At 33.7% G+C, this 19,464-nt stretch overlaps 2 protein-coding genes across 7 annotated transcripts in view; one reads left to right on the forward strand and one right to left on the reverse strand.

The window, feature by feature from the left end:
• Nucleotides 1-1,031, forward strand: part of LOC135218899 (notchless protein homolog 1-like) — a 202,447-nt gene extending 201,416 nt beyond the window's left edge. The window contains 1 exon segment of the mRNA XM_064255344.1: nt 988-1,031. Within this exon segment, the coding sequence (XP_064111414.1) occupies nt 988-1,000 (13 nt within the window). The 3' untranslated portion in view covers nt 1,001-1,031.
• Nucleotides 1,032-4,182: 3,151 nt separating this feature from the next.
• Nucleotides 4,183-19,464, reverse strand: part of LOC135219535 (alpha-1,3-mannosyl-glycoprotein 2-beta-N-acetylglucosaminyltransferase-like) — a 386,065-nt gene continuing 370,783 nt past the window's right edge. For all 6 annotated transcript variants that reach the window (XM_064256378.1, XM_064256375.1, XM_064256373.1 and 3 more), the window contains one exon: nt 4,183-18,958. In XM_064256378.1, the coding sequence (XP_064112448.1) occupies nt 18,845-18,958 (114 nt within the window). In that variant the 3' untranslated portion in view covers nt 4,183-18,844. The remainder of the gene's footprint in view (nt 18,959-19,464) is intronic.

The raw sequence follows: 19,464 nt of genomic DNA on the forward strand, positions 1-19,464 counted from the left end.
AGTCCCCAGGTTACGACGGGGGTTCCGTTCATGAGACACGCTGTAACCCGAAAATTGTCGTAAGCCGGAACATCATCAAAAATCCTAAGAAAACCTTAGTTTTAATGTTTTGGAAGCATTCAAAACTATGTAAACTGCATTCTTATTGCATTTTTCATCAAAAAAACTTCAAATATTGATTATTTTGCATTTTTGGTGTCATATTTCTGCCTGATCAGCATTGGAGGCGTCGTAACCCTGGAAATAATTTCTGATGAATATAATTGAAAAGCGCCTTAACCTCAGAACGTTCTAAGCCGAACCCGTCGTAACCCAGGGGCTGCCTGTAATGTTTTATATATGTAGTCCCTGGTTATCAGCGGGCTCAGTTAATGGCAGTCTGATTTTAAGTTGTTTGTCTAGCACCATAAAATTGGCAATTTTTGGCACCAAAATGCACCAATTTCTGGTTATCGGTGCCAATAATAGTGTTATGGTGCTGATACATACCTCCTAACAGAGACACCATTAACCGGTTATCACCACTGCAAGTCCCATAAATTGCTGAGTTTCGATTAATAGCAGTTTTTGCTTATAATCCAGCCCATTCTTACCAAGTACATAATTACAGAATTGGAGCCCACTATCCTCCCCACTGATGTACATAAGGCATGAACAAACTGAGCTTTCTGCTTACAGTTGTTGCTGTCCTCCCACTAGTGGGCAGAACTGATCACCCACACGATGGTTTGAAGTGTTACCTGCAAAATTTTGAATTCAGCTGCCGTATAAGGAGCTTGTAGCTATGTAATTACACGCTAAGTATTTATATAACTATTTTATTACAAAAATGTCATTTTGATTTGTACAAAGCAAATTTATGAAAATCTTCTATGTTTCATGCCATCAGTTAGGCAAACTAATGAGTTCTTAAAAACTTATTTTATTTCAGCTGCATAGGTAGCACTTTATTGCCAAGTCACTGATGCCCTATTTTTATCTTTGCAGATGGAGGAAGTGATGGACCAGATGATAATAAATGTAATATTTTTCATGCGTTTCATACTATCCACTTTTTTTTTTTTTGGTGACTGTTCATCAGTTGTATGGTAAACACATTCAAGAGGCTGGCACAAAGAAGAAATATGTATTTGTTCTTACACAATATACAAATCCTCAGTCCTTTGCAAAAGGAATAATATGCTTGTGGTGAAGCTGGAACACAGCTGTTAAAACTCTTAAATAAGTTGAATAGGCAGTAACTACTGCCCAGTAGGTGAGGAGACCCACCTCCCCAGATGTAAACATTCCACTTTTGCTTTCGGCCGTCTTTCTAAAAAGACGAATATTTTGTGAACTCTTGCTGAATGCCGTTAATCTCGATTTCCCAGTGGGATCCTTCTTTTGTTGTTTTAATGTTTTGAATACACTGTGTTTTATATGAATATAATTATTATACAAACCCACTTTTTGTGATAGCCTTGCAAGATGAGTTTCCCCTTCGTGTATATATGGCGTGGTGACAAGGGTGTACTAGTTTATACACCCTTATCACTTACTCTTGTCCTTTAATAGTAAGGGTGGAATGACATTCACACTTGCGTTCTAAGAGAATTTACCGGGGGAAACTTCGGAGGTTCGCCCTTTTATTTTTTCTCTCCCAGTATTCTTCCTTCTCCTTTGCCCTCTTCACTCACTTGTTGGGTGGAGGGGGAGGAGAATGTGTGTATGGTGTTGATGTTTGGGATCTCTTGTTTCAGAGGGCAGTGCTCTTTGGTATGAAAGGAGTAGCCTCCTTTATTGATTATGTTTTCTTTTTTGCAGGATAACAGTGAGTGATAGTAGATCACAACAGTAGATGGTTAGATATCTCTTCGTGTTGGTTATCCTAACCCTTAGGATTGTACCTGTGACACAATAGCATGCTGTGGCATTGGCCCTCAAGTGTGTGTACAGTTCCCTTGCTGTAAATATTAAAATGCTCCTGTTATCCTGGAGTTTTATCACTACAGCATCTACACAGCTACCGTTTGGGTATTGACTCTACTTCTGATAATGTCTGTGCTTCCTCCTGTAGAAGAAGTCTTGCGGAAGAATGTCTCCTCCATTGTCCTTCCCTTCTTTTTCTGAAGCTAGAGGATGCCCCAGAATCTGGATTGGCCTTTGCTGAGCAAGGAGAGGAAGGATGCTTCTCCTCCCCTAAGAAGTCCTCCTGCAGGATTCTGCTCCCCAAAGAAGTCCTCCTGCAGGGTTTCTAAGGGGTTGCCTCCTTCTGAGGAAGCAATGTGATTTCTCTATGCATGTCCTCCTCGACTTCTACAGAACTTGAAGAAGGGACTCTCCTGATGATCGTCTGATGAGATTCAGGAGTGTCGTGGAGTGCTTAAATTCCTTGGAATTTCTGGTGCTCTCTGAGTTTTTGTTTTTCTGTGATTTCCAAACACTTGGGTGGGACAGACACTCCCGATGGTTGTTGTCACAAGAGTCAGGAGTCTTGCAGAGTCCTTGATTGCCTGGAAATTTTCAGGTGCTTGTCAAGTGCTTAGTTTCATCTGTTTCTGAACACTGGCGAGCAAAGCTCACTGAAGGCTTGGTTTCACTGGTGCTCACTGAAGGCTTGGTTTCCTGTGATCTCCGAATACTCGGGTGAGACAAGTTTTCCTGATGACCATCCTTGCAAAAATCAGGAATATCGCCAAGCGTGTGAATTCGAGAATTCTGGCATTCACCAAGCGCTTGCTATCATGGGTGCTTGGATAGTGAGATGAGCCTCAACCAATACAGGAGAGTTCACTCTTCAGTCTGGTTTGGGCTTATGCATAGAACGAATCTCCATGCCAACACCCTCTTGGTGAATGGTCAAGTCCTGCCCTTGTGTCTTGGACCGTAGGGTCCAAACACATAGGACAGCAGACACAGAATCCCTCTTTATTCCTCTTCTTGAGGCTTCAGCCTCAAAGGAGAATAGTAAATTGGGAGGAGATGATAGTTGTTTGCTGATGATTACCACAAATAATTACATGGTTATCTGCACAGATCGCTTGATTCAGCTTGCCCTTTCTGGACCAGCCAAGTCAAGTGTTCAGCTGTGCCAAATGAACTCTCTCGATCAGGTGGGTACTATGTAGTCCTGGTGTCATCTCGTCAGACACTGGAGTTCCACAGGAAGGGGTCGTGGTCTTTACCCTTATCTTCTGCCGCCCTTCTTCTCCTAAACTTAATTCTAAGAAGGAAGCATACTCTTCGCCCTTAAGAAGCCCCACCATTGAGACTTCGAAGGGTGTGCCTCCTTTCACAGAGGAAGTAATTGGATCTTTTTTTGGGGCTAGGACCAGTTACACTTTTGGGAAGCTATAGGAGCGCAGACTTCAGTCAATGCTCCTACCACTGGGTCAGTCAATGCTCCTACGAATGGGTCTAGAGATCCATCTAGAACTAGCACTGCGTTGGAGAGGGGTCATTCCACGAGACACTGAATGTATAAATCTCTGTGGGATTGTACATCAAAATTCGGTGCCAGAGAGACAACTCGCTGTCCCTATTTTGGTGCAGGACAGGAGAGGGGTGAGAGTCATTCAGTGATTCGTCCCTGCTTGTAATCACTAGCATTAGTGTGTTACAAGTTCTTTAGATGTTTGTGTTTCAATATGTTGCAAGTTCTCACCAAACAATGACACACTCAACTCGCACTCAAATTTGCGTGAACGACCCTGTTGGTGGATGAGAATGTTCTGCTTGGTGAGTGAGAACCTTCAGGAAGCATTTTTCGCTGAGGCGAATACGTTTTCCTAAGTCTGTGCATTGCCATCATCACTGTAATTTGATGATCATGTGCGTTATTGCCCCCTCATGCTAGTTCCGACAGAGGAGCAGGCGAGAACAGCTGCCACTCTGTTTTTCCATCTACTTCCTGGGTTAAACCGGGAAGGGGCAAGGGAATAAGAGGAACTCTATGGAGTCTACTCCCCAGAGTTCAGATGCGAGAGCCTATGTTCCTGGCTCAATCTTTCAGTATGGATATCACTAGGAAGTTTAGAACTCCACCTATCTGAAGATTTGTTACGTACATAAACAATAGTATGTTTTAAAAGTTTCACTCTAAGATCTTTTTTGTTCTAAAACTACTCTACTCAACAAAGATAATGGCAACATTTTGAGACATCGCAAGACAGAAACATCTGCTTGGGGAGAACTGGAAACACCTTTAATATATATAAACTTTTAATGAAACGACATATAAAATGTTTAGTAAAAGAAAATTAAGTGTAGTATTCAAATAAAAACTTGAACCAGGATAGGAAAACAACAGGTTTTACTTCTAACAACAATGGCTTCCTCACACAGTCAGTGCAGCACTACAGGTGAAGAATATGAAATAAGCCCATGTGACACAAGAAATGAACCTTCTAAAGTGGAGCAAGATACAATAGATTATTATTTTGAAATAACACACAACTAGAGGTCCTTCACCTGCCTTCACTCACAATCTTGTGACGTGCATCAAATAATTCATCAGCGATAAGAAGAACTGGCCCCAAATACCAACCATTAAGGACTTCACTCCATTTCTTGGAGTTCGTCACTCAAGCGCTTAACCTTTTAATATTTTCACATTTTAACTCCATTCGTTTCTGATTAGGAGATTATGCACTTGCTAAACTACAGGAATATATATATTCATTAAAAAAACAGTACAGTGTTTATTACAAATTTAACACTGTGTAGTTGTTCAAATCTATTTGCAGTCACCAGTTATAACTGCCACAAAAATGTAGGCATTACTAGATTATAGTAGGATCATGACATTTTATGGTGGTTGAATTTTGTGAGATCTAGAGTGTGAAGAATTGGCTGATTTGTAGGGCCAAAGGTTATACCTAGGTGAATCAGAAGGTAACATTCCTAAGGTCTAATTGTGATGCCAAACTACGTAGAGAAAATCGCTTTAAAACCGTATTCCAATTAGTTACACCATGAATGTCATAATGCTACTGTAAACCTTTACAGCACCACATAATTCAGAATTTCTTACTGTACAGTATACCTCAAAGAATAAAATTTTTTCAACTTCATTAGATACTTTTAGTAGGTTATTTTACAAAATACAAGATCAGTCATCATCACAAAATAAAGAATTTACCTACTAACTTTGAAATGATATGCCTCAAATGAATGGATATGAGTTTTAGATTAAAATGCATGAAATAGTTCATTAGAAAATGGTGCTGAAACAATACTTTAGATATTACATAAAAAACTGAAATTCCACTAGAAAATAGTGCTGAACCAATACTGTGTATATAATACATAAAAGGAAGTTAAACTGAAATTCCAAGTTTTTGCTTTTTACTTTGGCACATGTCAAGCAAATGTTTCCCAGAAAGAAAGGGCCTTCACTGTGTCCCATACAAAATGGAAAGTAATATACCTACAAAAATTTGGGCAACCCTCGCTGTATAACAGATTGATTAATTTATGTTAGAAAATATTTAAGTAGCCCCAATCAAAATCTATATGAATATGTACCCTTCGACCACTTATACATTTTTTTTTTAGCTCAACATCATCTAAATCATGAGTATCACATTACTGTTGCCAGTAATACAGATAATTTATCTAATACTGTACACTTGCAGCCTTAGTTAAGGTAGTGTACATAATTTTGTATTTCTTATAACTGATAAAAAAAATTAAAAAACAACACTGTTGCAGTTGTCTTTAATAGGCTAAAATAAAATGTATCGTTAAGCATAATGCATCACTAGGTTCAAACATGGTCTCTGACTTGCTTTCACCTCAACTTTGTATTGGATGCTAGATGCCACAGATTCCTTGCATTTACAATTTTTTATTTTTTTTAACCAGTTTCCAATTGGTGCCAGAACATTTTTCTTAAATGTTATGACTTCAGGTTTGTTAGCTATGAAAAATACAAAATTAAAAATTTGTTATTTTGTGTGCTTTGCAAATGCTGTACTGTAAAGACTGTAAGATTCGTAGTTTATTATTATTACTAGTTTCATGCTGTTTAACCAGACCAAAGTACAAAATGACTCTCATATAGCTGACCCAAAGGGTTTGTCTTTAATAGATTATTATTATTATTATTATTATAAGAATTGTTTAACCAGACCACTGAGCTGATTTTCAGCTCTCATAGGGCTGGCCTGTCTTTAATAGAAAATTACCAATTTTATATATACTGAATACTTTCACAATACTATGCAAATACATTAAATGTAATTCAATCATCTATACAGTACATTCATACTTGCATACACATAAGAAGATGCAAGAGAAGTATCAAATGCTTTTGTGTTATTTCAACACATTTTCAAGTTACCTTCATTACCCTGAAAGTGTTGAAATAATACAAAAGCACTTTATACCTAAAATTTATTGTGGCCTAGCTGAGTATAACGAGACACACAGTTGCAGTTCAAAGACAGAGAAGACAATAAGTTGGCATTACTACGCTCCATTCTATATCAGAACTAGTCACCATGTTCCCGTCAAGTCATATTGAAGTGTTTGCAGTATCAAATTGTTTCAGTTTTAGTCAATTTCTGAAAATTTATTTGATTATAATTTTCTTGTCTTTAAAATACCTTTTTTATTTTTAAAAATAGTGTAGGTGCAGGATACATTACAATATTTGTGAATAATTAATAAATGCTGTACAGTGGGTTGGAAGGCTTAGTGAATATGATCTTTAAATCTGTTTATTTTTTCATCATGAAAATTTTCTGAAATTTAAATATTTGTATATTTGATTATGTGTATGTACAGTATTTACATTGCAAATGTAACTTACATGCTCCAGTGTTCGTTTAGAGGTGGCAAAAGCAGGGCATTTTGGTAAGAGTACAGGAGTTTTCTTTGGTTTATCAATTTTCTTTTCATATTCCATTTCCCTGTTATAAAATATTTTAACGATTTTTTTTTCAAGTTGAAAGTGTAATTAGTTGTATATTTCAGCAAATACGTGCTCTACTGTTGGTTTGGGGTCTTTTAATAATTCTTAGTTTAGAGTGGCTGGGAATGTATCCCCTTAAATCCTTAATATGCTATCAAGCTACAACAAATCACCCATGGTTGGCTTTTGAGAAACCTAATTGTAAAGCTAGAGTTTCCTGTACGTACCATTAAGGTTTGTCTTAAAAAAGAAATTTATTGGGCATTCATTTACAGGATATTTCTTAAAAGGTAAATAATGAAAATAGGCAGAATTTTACATTCCAGCCCTCAGGAAAACATTTTGTGTGTGAATTTTATAGGATTAATGCATACTGGTAACTCGTCTACACCTTTTAGTATATACACTATGTTGAGACTGCTTCTACCTGTTATTTTTCCACTCCCTTATTCAATGCTTCAGTTCTGTTTAACAAAAATGAAGTTCCCTTTGTGAGCACGGTGATCACACTTCTAACTGCTAAATCTGCCCAAAAACATTTGTTGTGAATTCTAAAGTTCTTTCCTGCCTTCCATCCATATTGTCGCAATACTGGTCTTATTGTGGTGTCTTTTACTTTTGTCCCTTCTTGACAGGATTGAATTTAAAAGCAATTTGTTTAGAATAAAAATTTTCTAAGATTTTTGCAGTTTGCTACAAGATTTCCTACAGTAAATTTATCTTACTATAGCTAAAATTTCAACCACTATTCCTTTAAACAAAGAGACCCTTAACTATTTTGGTGGCTTTCAAACACCAATTAGCCAACACTTCTTTCACCTAGTCAGATGAGCTAGCAGCTTGCCTCACACTGTTAATTTATCTTCCCTTTATTCAAAAACTTCAGAACTCTGTATATGCATGTTTTCCTTGACATACACTCCCCATAGTGTAAAAGAAGGTCATAACCTTTAGATTAAGCCTGACTCCACTTCCCTCTGTATCTCAGGACTGGGCTAGATGAGAGAATTAGGATCCTTGACCCATTTACCTTTACATTACAAAATATGTCATTAGTAAACTAAGTCCTAATCTTCTAGACCTAAACTGTCAAGGAAAGATACTACTTGAGCTGGATAATGTTGTATACTGGGTGAATAACAAATAACTAAACTGCTTAGGATAAACCTATAACAAATAACTAAACTGCTTAGGATGAACCTATATGTGACAATTTCTTGTTGTGGATGAAAATTTTGCATCAAATGCAATAGTACCTCAAATTTGATGTTAAATAAATACTTGAAGAATGTCATCAACCATTTAACAAGAATTCTTTATAATTAGCTCATAAAAAATAGACAAGTACAGCTGCTTACTAATAGTGTATCTAACACGGCACACTTTCCATTTCATTATTATGTAATAAACTGAATAATGATTGTTACATAATGAGAAAATACTTTACCAGAAAATGTAGTTTAACTACTCAGCCAAAATTTCCTTGGAAAAATATGTCTAGAAAATATAAAAACTGTTAGAAAAGGCATTTGAGTTTAATATAAACTTCATCTTGGCAAAGAGGAAGTAAAACAAAAATTCCTTACTATGAAGAAGCACTAAAGTATAAATAATGAAATCACGTAGTTCAGATTCATTGTAATTTCACTATACCATAATAATGGTAATAGAAAGCATTGTTCATTCACTTTACTGATAATTAGTTTCATTATCCTGACAGTTAAACAGATTAAAAAATTTGAACCTTCAACTACAAAATATATACACATCAAAACACCATCTTTACACCAATCATGCAAGGCTGGAAAGTGGCAAAGCATAAATCTCAAGGTGTTGTTAAAGTAAAATTAAGAACTTCAAAGCCTTATACCATTGCAGAAGCAAGGAAACTATAGTAATAAGTAGCAAGAAGCTTACACTTCTAAAATAGTTCAAATAATCTGATACTAAACAGCCTATGTTTTCAAACCTTGAATTTCCAATCACACTGGTAATTTTTTCTCAATACTACTACTACTACAGCCAATCCCTGGTTGTTGTTGGGAGGGGGGGTTGTTGTTGTTTCCCGTTCCAACGGCTTGATGGCAAGTGAAAATTGCCGATAACCAGATTTTGCCCCCAATACCCAGTTAGCGGTGCCTCTGTTAGGTATGTATCAACACCAACAGGTACCCTATTATTGGCGGCGATAACCAATTTCGTCACCGAAAATCACCAAGGTTTCTGACTATTATTAATAGAGCTTAGTTTTTCCAAACCTCTGAGTCTTAAGTAGACTCTTCTCGGGCTGGTTCTCAGGGAAAGGTTTCTGACTAGTACTCTACAGTAAAGTCTTCTTAGTCCAGCTTCCTTCCAATAGCTTTATCCCTTTCTATTGACAGCTAGGTTTCCTGAATATTACATATTCTATCTCTTGTAGTGTTCCATCTCTGACCATTACTATATATATGTATGTAGTGATATTTTGTAGGTCCTGATATCACCCACAATTTTTCCTATTCATTCATTAATAATGTTCACTTTTTTTCAACTAGACAACTTTATAGAGAAAACTTGAAAATTTGCTCTTCACAAAACTGTTTTGTTGAATTCAACTTTCTTCCAAATTCTTTCAAATTCTTCTATTAAAAATATATTTGAAATTAAAATGTCCATGTACTTTCTACATAATAATGTAAAATTAACTGTTACAGTACTAGAAAAACCTGTAAAATATAATGCTGGAAAATTTTCCTAGACAAAGGCATATTTATTATGCCACTGATCTGAACATACAGCTTTTTTTTTAACTTAGAATTAAGTTACAGGCTTTAACATGAATATTTTTATACTAAAGAAATCCATCGGTACACTTGAAAGGACGCATCTGTAAACTTCCTAATCCCACTCAAATTTCAGTCTATAAATGCTCTACAAACAATACATGAAATCTGATGCATATATTAAAGATTGTATTGCAATCTTATGGCTTGACTTGCAATCTTATATGCTTGACTAACTAATTCTTTAATTTTTAAAACTACCATAAATGTATAGATACAGAAAAAGAAGGATAAGATGATGCTATAACCCATCTCCTGGAAATACACTGCACTCAATGTGCCACTGAGTTTTAGCTCATAATACTAACTGGATTCCATAAGTAAAAACAGCTCCTCAATAGATTGACAAAAAAAAGAGAATAAACCAAAAAAATATATGTGAATGAACCTCACAAATTCTTATAAACATATTACAGTACACAAATATGTCAATAAACCACAGATAAAAAAAATATTCCAAGCCACACTAATTAATTAAATAAGATTTTTCAATGCGACGCAGATAACTTTATTGAACATTGGTTCTTTTCCTTTTACTTATGAAATATAGGGCAGCACATATAACAGGTGCGAGGTACATATTACAGTATTTTAACAATTCCTTTTACTTTTTTTATGAGATTTGGATCCCAGCATATTCATGAACTTAATGTATTTATTTTTTAATACTATTAACATTCATAATTATAAAATAAAGTTTAACTATACCACAAGCTAAAACTGCTAAGAAAAAAGGAACATCTGTAAAAATTATAGCTTTATAAACACTTTATAACTGGATAGACTGACTGTTGAAGATCCAGACAAAATTTCCTTAGGGATTTTTTATTTATAATACGCCATTTGCTATCAAGTAACATTTAAGCCTATGCACAAAATTCATATTCTAAGATTAATGGTCACCCTTCATGTGTCAAGAGAGGTTACTGTTAGTTCTATGTTCAACAAGTTGCCCTATTTTCAAAGATGGGCTAATACCATTTTTATATTTCACTCCTTTTTTTACTATTGGCTTCCACATCATTATGAGTTTAGTATGCTTTTCATTTGTTATTCTGTGTTTCTTCTTTTCACTTTGTATTTTCCTTGGAGACTTCAGCAAAGTTATCTGACCTTTCATGGAAATTTTCTCTCTCATCTAGTCATAACTAGTGTGGCCCTGGCTGCTACTTCTGCATCTTCATTATATTTACTGTAATGCCTACATTTCAAGGGATCCAGCCTAGGTTAACAATTACACAAGCTTCATATAATTTATGGAAGGAATATTAGATTTATGGCAATTCTAGAATCAAAGAAAATTAAAAATGTGAGTGAAGGCATACTTTTTATAATAATAAAAGAAAACAAATTGTGCATAAATAAGCTACAAAAACAGAGACCATATTAAGTAATGGGAACTAAGTTTTCTTGGCAATACAGCAACAAAACACCTGGAAAACATTTGAATCCATCTATGTACACTGCATTGTGTGGACCTTTACTGTCATACATGTTCTCTGTACACTACCTATGATATTCTAACATGCAGGCATAATTTTCTTAATACTGTAATGATAAATAGTTTAATGCAAATGGTTTTGTTTTTGGAGTTTAAGGATAAGCAAATAATGGAAATCTAATTTCAAAGCCTCAATGAACTGACTGGTTAAATGGAGAACGTTGATGAATGTGACTTTATTTGACCATCTGTGCAAATCTTCATCAGATGTGAAATTTGTAGACTAATCACCCAACAAATCATTCCAATTTTCCTTTCCGAATTATGTGCAGTAAGTTCAGCTATTAAAATTCGAAACATATATACCAACGGAGAAACTGTAATTTTCAGCAACTCGAGAAGTGCTACAGAAACCTTTCAAAATTATTTTTAAAAATTAAAAAATATTCTTATATAACAATATAAATGTTCATTTCATAGAGTTATGATGAAAACATGTAAAAACTTATTGGATTCCTGCCCATATAAGCATTCAAGAAAATGCAGAAGCCGATTACAGCAGCCAAGGCTACTATACTACAAGATTACATGTAGATGTTCCAATTAACAATTTTATAACATCTGTAAAACCTATTACTGAATATAAAGAGTAATGAACCTAATCACAAATTAAAGTAGATTACTGTGGTCCAACGTTTGAATTTGTAATTCATCACATCAAAAGGAAAGGTACATAATAATTCTGACGAATTTTAAGTGTGGTTCACTCGTTTGGCCCATAGATACTTGAAGAATAGCCCACATGACCCAATCCCTATATGTACAGAATACAGAGTAGCACTTTGTCAATTTGTGAATGTTCAAAATATATTTGACACAAGGTCAAGTTTTGGAGAAAAATCAGTTAAAAGAAAAATTGTCAGAATCTCCATCATTTCCAATAAACAAAGTTGTTAATTTTACTATATTATTATGTAATTAAAATGAAATTTTATTATAAATAAAGGCAAATTTCTTAGGCCAGGCATGTAAAACCTAAATGAATTAGCCGAGAGGTCGGTTAAACTACTTAATAACTATAGTAATTATTAATTGTTTCTGACTGCCATTTTCAATAATGAATTAGGGTACTTGAGCTACTGCTATATTGTACCCTGAAGCTTTTACCCAGTTAGAATTAGATTTTAGCACTATGTCATGACCTACCTTGAGCAACGACTAATATATCCTTCATGCCAAGAAGTAATTTTAATTTTAATTTTTTATTTACTTGTACTACTATCATCAACAATAGTGAAGTAACAGTTTTCAATAGCTTTTGTTCTTCAAAATTCCCATTTTATTTTTCTTTTACCAAAAATGCAACTGACTAAATTTAATCTAGAATATGACTTAACGATGCAAGTTATAACATAAATGTTAAATATACAAGACTAAAATGTTTAAATACTTAATAACATTTTATACATATGAAGTAATTGGAATTTCTGCAATGGATTCATACACAAAGATCTAGAACAAAAGTGGGAATTTCTTGTTGTGGTACTCCATATCAAGATATATTTACTTGTTTTCTTTATGAACAGGATTATCACTGACCCATCGTAAGTGGAAATTGTAACTGCTCCAGTTTCTACAAATTTATGTATTTCAGTGTTAAAAGGCAGTAAATGTTTTAACGATTAAGGTAGGTTGCACAAATCTAGTTAAATTCACAAGGGTGTTCTTTATAATGTAAGGAGCCTGGGAACTTTGGGCGAGAAAACAAGTCACTGGATGTTACTTGACTGTCACACTTCACTGACTTTGATGCTCACATGGATCAAATGTTAACAAATTAAGTCTTTATCGAAGTTAAAGTGGCCTGTTAACTTCAAGAATTTCTACCTATGCTCCCATTCCAGGCAGTTCAGAGTTAGCTGATATGGCTAACACGGCTCCATTATTTGCTAATTTCTCAAATAATTTGTGGTAACATTTTTTACTTTACTGGAACACAGCTTTTTTTTTTTGCAAATATTCTGTCAATGAAAATTGATTTTCCAAACTAAACTATATGAAAAATATGAGGAACCATAACGTATGGTTTACTTTTCCCCACTTTCATTTTACTATTTTTGAAGGTTCCAGCAACTATCAAATCAAATCAAGATTAATGCTGTATTCAAGTATCACTGATGACAGGCTTCTGCGAAATCTTTATGATTGAAAGCTTATGAAATCAAGCTATCTTATGACTGTGAAGCTCTGTCCCCTTTCTTGAGTTGCCAGATGTTGCATTATTAAACACTATGCACCAAATGATTCAAGAAAACTTATGTACATATTGAATGTGAATTGTCCTTATGAAAATGTAATTTCACTTAAAGCAAAGCCACTATGTGAAGCATTAATGGCAAATGTATTCTGCACATAATTTACAAAATAAAAAATCTGGAATCTTACAAAATACATTTATCAACAAAACCTTCTTTTCCCCACTAAATGGGATTAGATGCAAGTATAAAAATTGTGCATACAGTAAAACAGGGTAGCAATAAAGAAGCAATATAGTTTTCAGCCAAATTGATCTAAATTACCCCACTATTCATTAATAATATAGTGATTAGTAAACTCATTTAAATTATTAGACAGAGTTGATTCTTAACAATGATGTAAAATCAGGTGTTACATCACTTCATAAAATTCTTCCCCATACCTTGGCAAAGCTGAATTTCTTCTTAAATCAGTTGGTCTTGCAACCCTTTTACATTTTAAGCATAAGTAAACATTAAAATATCCTACTCTGTACACATATTGGTTTGAAATCACATCTTTCAACTTACATTTAATTTTTTTCCTTACAGAACCTACCAAAAAGACTGAAATAAACAAAATAATTTGAGAAAAGAAATGAAAAGTTTAGAAAACTGTAACATACAAACTAGAGGAGCTTATTTGAATTGGATACTTGTTTGTTTGTTTTTATGGTGTTTTTATGTTACATGGAACCAGTGGTTATTCAGCAACAGGACCAACGGCTTTGCGAGACTTCCGAACCACGTCGAGAGAGAACTTCTATCACCAGAAATACACATCTCTCACTCCTCAATGGAATGCCTGAGAATTGAACTTGTGGCCACCAAGGTGGCACGTCAACACCATACCGACCACGCCATTGAGGCACTTTGGATAACTGCCTGAAATGTTCTTGTAGCAGTCTTTGGTGTTAACAGAAGAATTATTCAAGCCTTAGAGAAAATTGTGGACTTAAGCAAATTAGTTCCAAATAAGAGTTGGCACCATAATTATTTCTATGAACAAAGCAGTGAAGGTTCTCCAGAAAGTTCACTATAAACCAAGTTTATGTACTGCAGCCAACTTCTCATGACACATATCCATTTGATAAACATTCTTGCACTCCAAGTAAGGATCTACCATAGATTTTACCCTGAAGTCGTAAGAATTCCATAATTAGAATAAAAAATATTATATTCATGATAGTCTTATAAAACACAAATACTGAAATAAAAATACCAAAGTTGTCTTGCATGTTAATCAAACTTTGTCAGTTGAACAAGAATATACCTTTTGCATAACATGGACATACTTGTAATATTGGAAACAAAACAGCCAACTACACTTACAACCAGCTGTTTAACACTGAACTTGTCTTAACAGTGACCTAAGCCTGCAATTATCTTCACAACCAGTTACAAAAGACTGCAATTGTCATACAACCCTGTTAGAACAACTTTCAAAAACATGAGGCAAGTAAAAAAATAATGTGTGTGTTCTTAGCCATCTAACATATACGTAATCTCAAAAGGTAAATATCATCACAGATCTCATTATCAACCATCTACATATTCAATATTACAGCACTGTAAAAATAATTCTCCTCACAGTATAAGGCCGAACATAACTTTTATGGATGAAATAGCATTGTCATCTAAAATATACCTTCCTGATACCAGTACTGGAAAAAATGCAATCTTAAAAGATGAATGTGCCATTTAATGAGGAGGTTGTTAGGTGAAGGTAAAACTTATACGTACCTAATGTTCAGAAAGCTACAAGACAATAGACTAATGACAAATATACACATTTTTTCTCGTGTTTATAAAGCAACAAGATGATTAATATGAAATACCTGAAACTATAAAACAAAACTTCCCATATCTGTGACCCTGGTAGTTACAATACTAAAAAACGTGCAGTTAATTAATCAAAACTCAGTATAGTAAGTTTTATCTTATTAACACAGGGTTTCTATAAGAATACCTGGGAGTTCTAAACAGCAGCTAGGAAAGTACTTTTAACTCTAACAAAGTCCAATTAAATCTTGAAATCCTCCATCAACATTGGAAAACAAAAAGAGCACATGATGACAGTTACTGTGCATTACGAGTGCAAACAAAATTTGCATACCTTCCTACAGTCCATAACTGACTTCCATAAAAGTTACCCAATGCCATCATGGCAGCCACTGAACAGTGTCATTCTCAAGTCTTATTTAAATAAGTTCACTCATTCTGGTGAATATCAGTGACACTAACATTTGTACTAGTAACGTATAGAGTAATGAGGCTCCTATAACAAAGATATTTCAGAGCGACTTTTGAATAACCAATTTAAGGTTCAACCTTATCACTTCAACAGGTAAAGTGTTAAATAAAGTTTTGTCACTAATAAAAGTAAATACATACTGCATAAATAATTTTAGCCATTTCATAGTGCAAGGCCTTTTCAATATGTAAAATTTGAATGGAATCATGAAACTAATTTTCCTTTGAATAAAACAGCAACAAATGCAGAACATTACAAAATGCTTTGTTTTCTACAGTACAAAAACATTAAATTTCAAGAACATCTCAACTAAACATTGGCTGACATCTGGTTTAACAAGTTTATTCCTTAGTAAGTCTCTTAACTTCTAAACTTTCACTAAAGGACTCATAACTACAACTTCAACATCTTTGTCATTGCATTTTTTAAAGTTTATCCCCCAAAATATTCCCAAAATACTGCATAAATATACCAGTGGTGATATACTAGGTACCAACACTGTTCAAATAACAATAATGACTTTCAAAATCCTTGCAATAAAATAGAATTACGAATAATCTCTATAAATCCAAAGTAAGAGTATTACAAATATACCTTCACACCAAAAAATTTCATTCTAGTATCAAGGTTCAAATTTAGAAGCTTATCAACCTATCCATAAATCTCTGAAACAAATTTATTTTAAAAACATTCACTGTCCATATATTGAAAACTCTACTCCACCCAAATTATCAACGATGCTACTGAACAGACTTTTTTTTACATAATACACTTTTAATCATGAAATATTTGTCAAATATTTATTTTACAATTTACATACCACCAGTTTTATTACATGTTAATATGAATGACTTCACCAGGCCCAAATTTATTTAATATGTTTTTTATTTTAAAATATAAGAAGTATATACTTCACTTGGCAACAGTGATTCTCTACAAAATTCTTCATAATTTTGATCATTCTCATATTCAGAACTGCCCAGATATAGTATCATCAACCACACAGTGCTAGACATGAAGTTAATTTTAGGCATGGCCTTTTCTTTTATGAAGTTCAGTAATACACAATTGTCTAGTTACCTGTTCCAGCTCGACTAAGTTATGAAATGATCCCAATAGTCATGAAGCTGAATCACTGGAAACCCAAACTAAGTACACCTGCACTTTTACTGAGCAGACTGGCATACAGTTTTTCATCTTTTTGTCACTGTCTCTCTTGTAGTCTTGTCCTGACTTCTTGATTTGTTTTTCTGTACTAAGCTACTTTACCTTATGTAGCCCTTGGGGTCACAGGATTCTACTTTTTTTTTTTAAACTAGTTTTGCAGCTTAGCAAACAATAATGATAAAAATAGTAAGTCAACCCAGAAGTCTTGGTATAATTTGAGAGTTCACTGGGATCAACATAAATTGACAGCATGATTTGGTTCTGATATTTAAATTTCTTTTGTTAGCAATGGTATTTTTTAAAGTGATTTCCAAATAAATAACACAGTCCAGCTGGCACCAGCATTCAGAAAATAGTGAGGTTCAGTGACAGCAAATGCTTGAAATCTAGATATATGATCACCCACACTTTCTAATCTATGGTAATTTCACAAATAAAAACTCATTAAAAATACATCTTAGAAATTCAAATGAAAAATATAACTTTCATACCTGAAGGACGTCTGAGCACATTTTAGTTATTATGTTTCCTTGAAACTAAATAAGTAACCTTAGCATAAAATTTCAGAAATAATGTTCCAACAAATACCCCAAAGTTATCATGTGAATACTGAACCTGCTAATACCCGAGATAGCAAAGGAGTACAAACAGAACTATTGAACTCTTATTCCAACTATTCATTTAACCATGCATAAGAAAAATAAAGAACATTGGTTTATTATTTTTTAAGTCCACCTTTACAGCCAATGAGCATGTTAAATAAAAGATGTGCTATTTGAAAAATCACTGATGAAGAACAAGAAAACCAAAATTCATTCCTTATGAATAAAAATGAAGCCAGCTGGAAATTTTATCCATTGCATTCTCAAGAATACTGGCTTTAGACAAATGATTATCCTAATATATCAGGAACTGGCCATAACAGTAGTTTATGCTGAATACCATTGTTAATCATAAAAGAATTAAAAAAGTAATGGAAAACTATTTCATACCACCATGAAAATTTTATAACCAATAGCTACAATGACTGGTCCCTCTTTTTCTGTTAGGTATACAAATGTTTATAATAATATTAAATTGAAAATAGAATCTGAAGCTATTAAGACTCTCTTATCCCAACACACTAACTGCAATGTCAGTTTTGCATTAATCCAGAACAGAGACAACAAAAGAGTTTACCTACACAGAGCCAGAACAGCAGATTTTTCAAAAATTATCTCACAGACTGCACTTCATAATATAAGTTTATTTATCAGTATTGTAAAAACTTTCACTATTATGTTCCTTTTGCACTGTTAAACCACATGATTTCATAGGCCACATTATCAGATAGGAACTAACCACAAGCAGCATGAAATCATTTGCAGATTTCCTTTCTTGGTACATATCTCATAAAATTGATAAAATTCTTCCATAACTTTCTGTACAAGGCTGATCTTTCAGTACACACAACTTTGTCTCTAGAATAACATATATAAAAAAAACACAATTTATGAGTCTACCTCATATTTTCAGTCTCATCCACAATTAAGTTAAATAGCCTATACAGTAGGTCAATTCAAACAGCAAAAAGTCAAGAATAGACTTCTGAGGCATAAAACAGCAGATAACAAAATATATTCTTATATTACTTGTCCAATTACAAAGGCCTTCAATGATTACCTTTGGGAATGTCAATCAAAGATATGAGCCTATTCTTCTTGCTATAAACTTGTCACGAAAAAAATGCATTACAATGATAAAAGATGAATAAAATTTCAAATTGTAAAATGAAAATACCTAAGATTGAATTAAGCAGTAATATGAAACTAAAAAAATAGGTATTAATAACATAAAATAAATGAGTGAGGTTGACAAAGTTAACACTGTATTATTTATTGCAGTGAGAATAAACATGCAACTCATATTTCTGTATATTATACTAACAATATAGACAAGTCTTTACAAATTCCAGTAGAGCATGTAGGACTGCTAGCTCCAAGAAGGATTATATCCTTGCCAATTATTACTAGGAGCCAAGTAAATTCTACGGCCCCCATAGAAGAAAGACACAACTCCATGATAGCCAGTTCTAGGTACTCCAGCCTGAAGAAAAGGAAAATATGAATTATAATGATAAAAAACTTGCAATATTAAGCATTTTGAGTTATTATTAAATGGTTTAACTACAAATATAATATATATATATATATATATATATATATGTATATATATATATATATATATATATATATATAGATATATTAAATAGATTAATATATATATATTATATATATATATATATATAGTATATGATATATATATATATAGATTATTATAAATCATATCACATTTCCATGATTCATATACATATATCAAGCTACAATGCCCTTTAATATCTAATTCGCTCTACCTCGGAATTAATATATTTTCATATATGCTTAACTGAAGGGGAATTATTTTCTTGATAATAGACTTTATATAATATATATATATATTTGTATATAGTGATACGTATTCATGGGGGATGCGTACCAGATGCCCCCCCCCCCCCCCCCGGTGAATAGTTAGATCCCGCGACTAGTTGGAACCCCAATAAAAATACTGGAAAA

Source organism: Macrobrachium nipponense, chromosome 1 (assembly GCF_015104395.2).
Source record: "Macrobrachium nipponense isolate FS-2020 chromosome 1, ASM1510439v2, whole genome shotgun sequence".
NCBI classification, from domain to species: Eukaryota; Metazoa; Arthropoda; class Malacostraca; order Decapoda; family Palaemonidae; genus Macrobrachium; species Macrobrachium nipponense.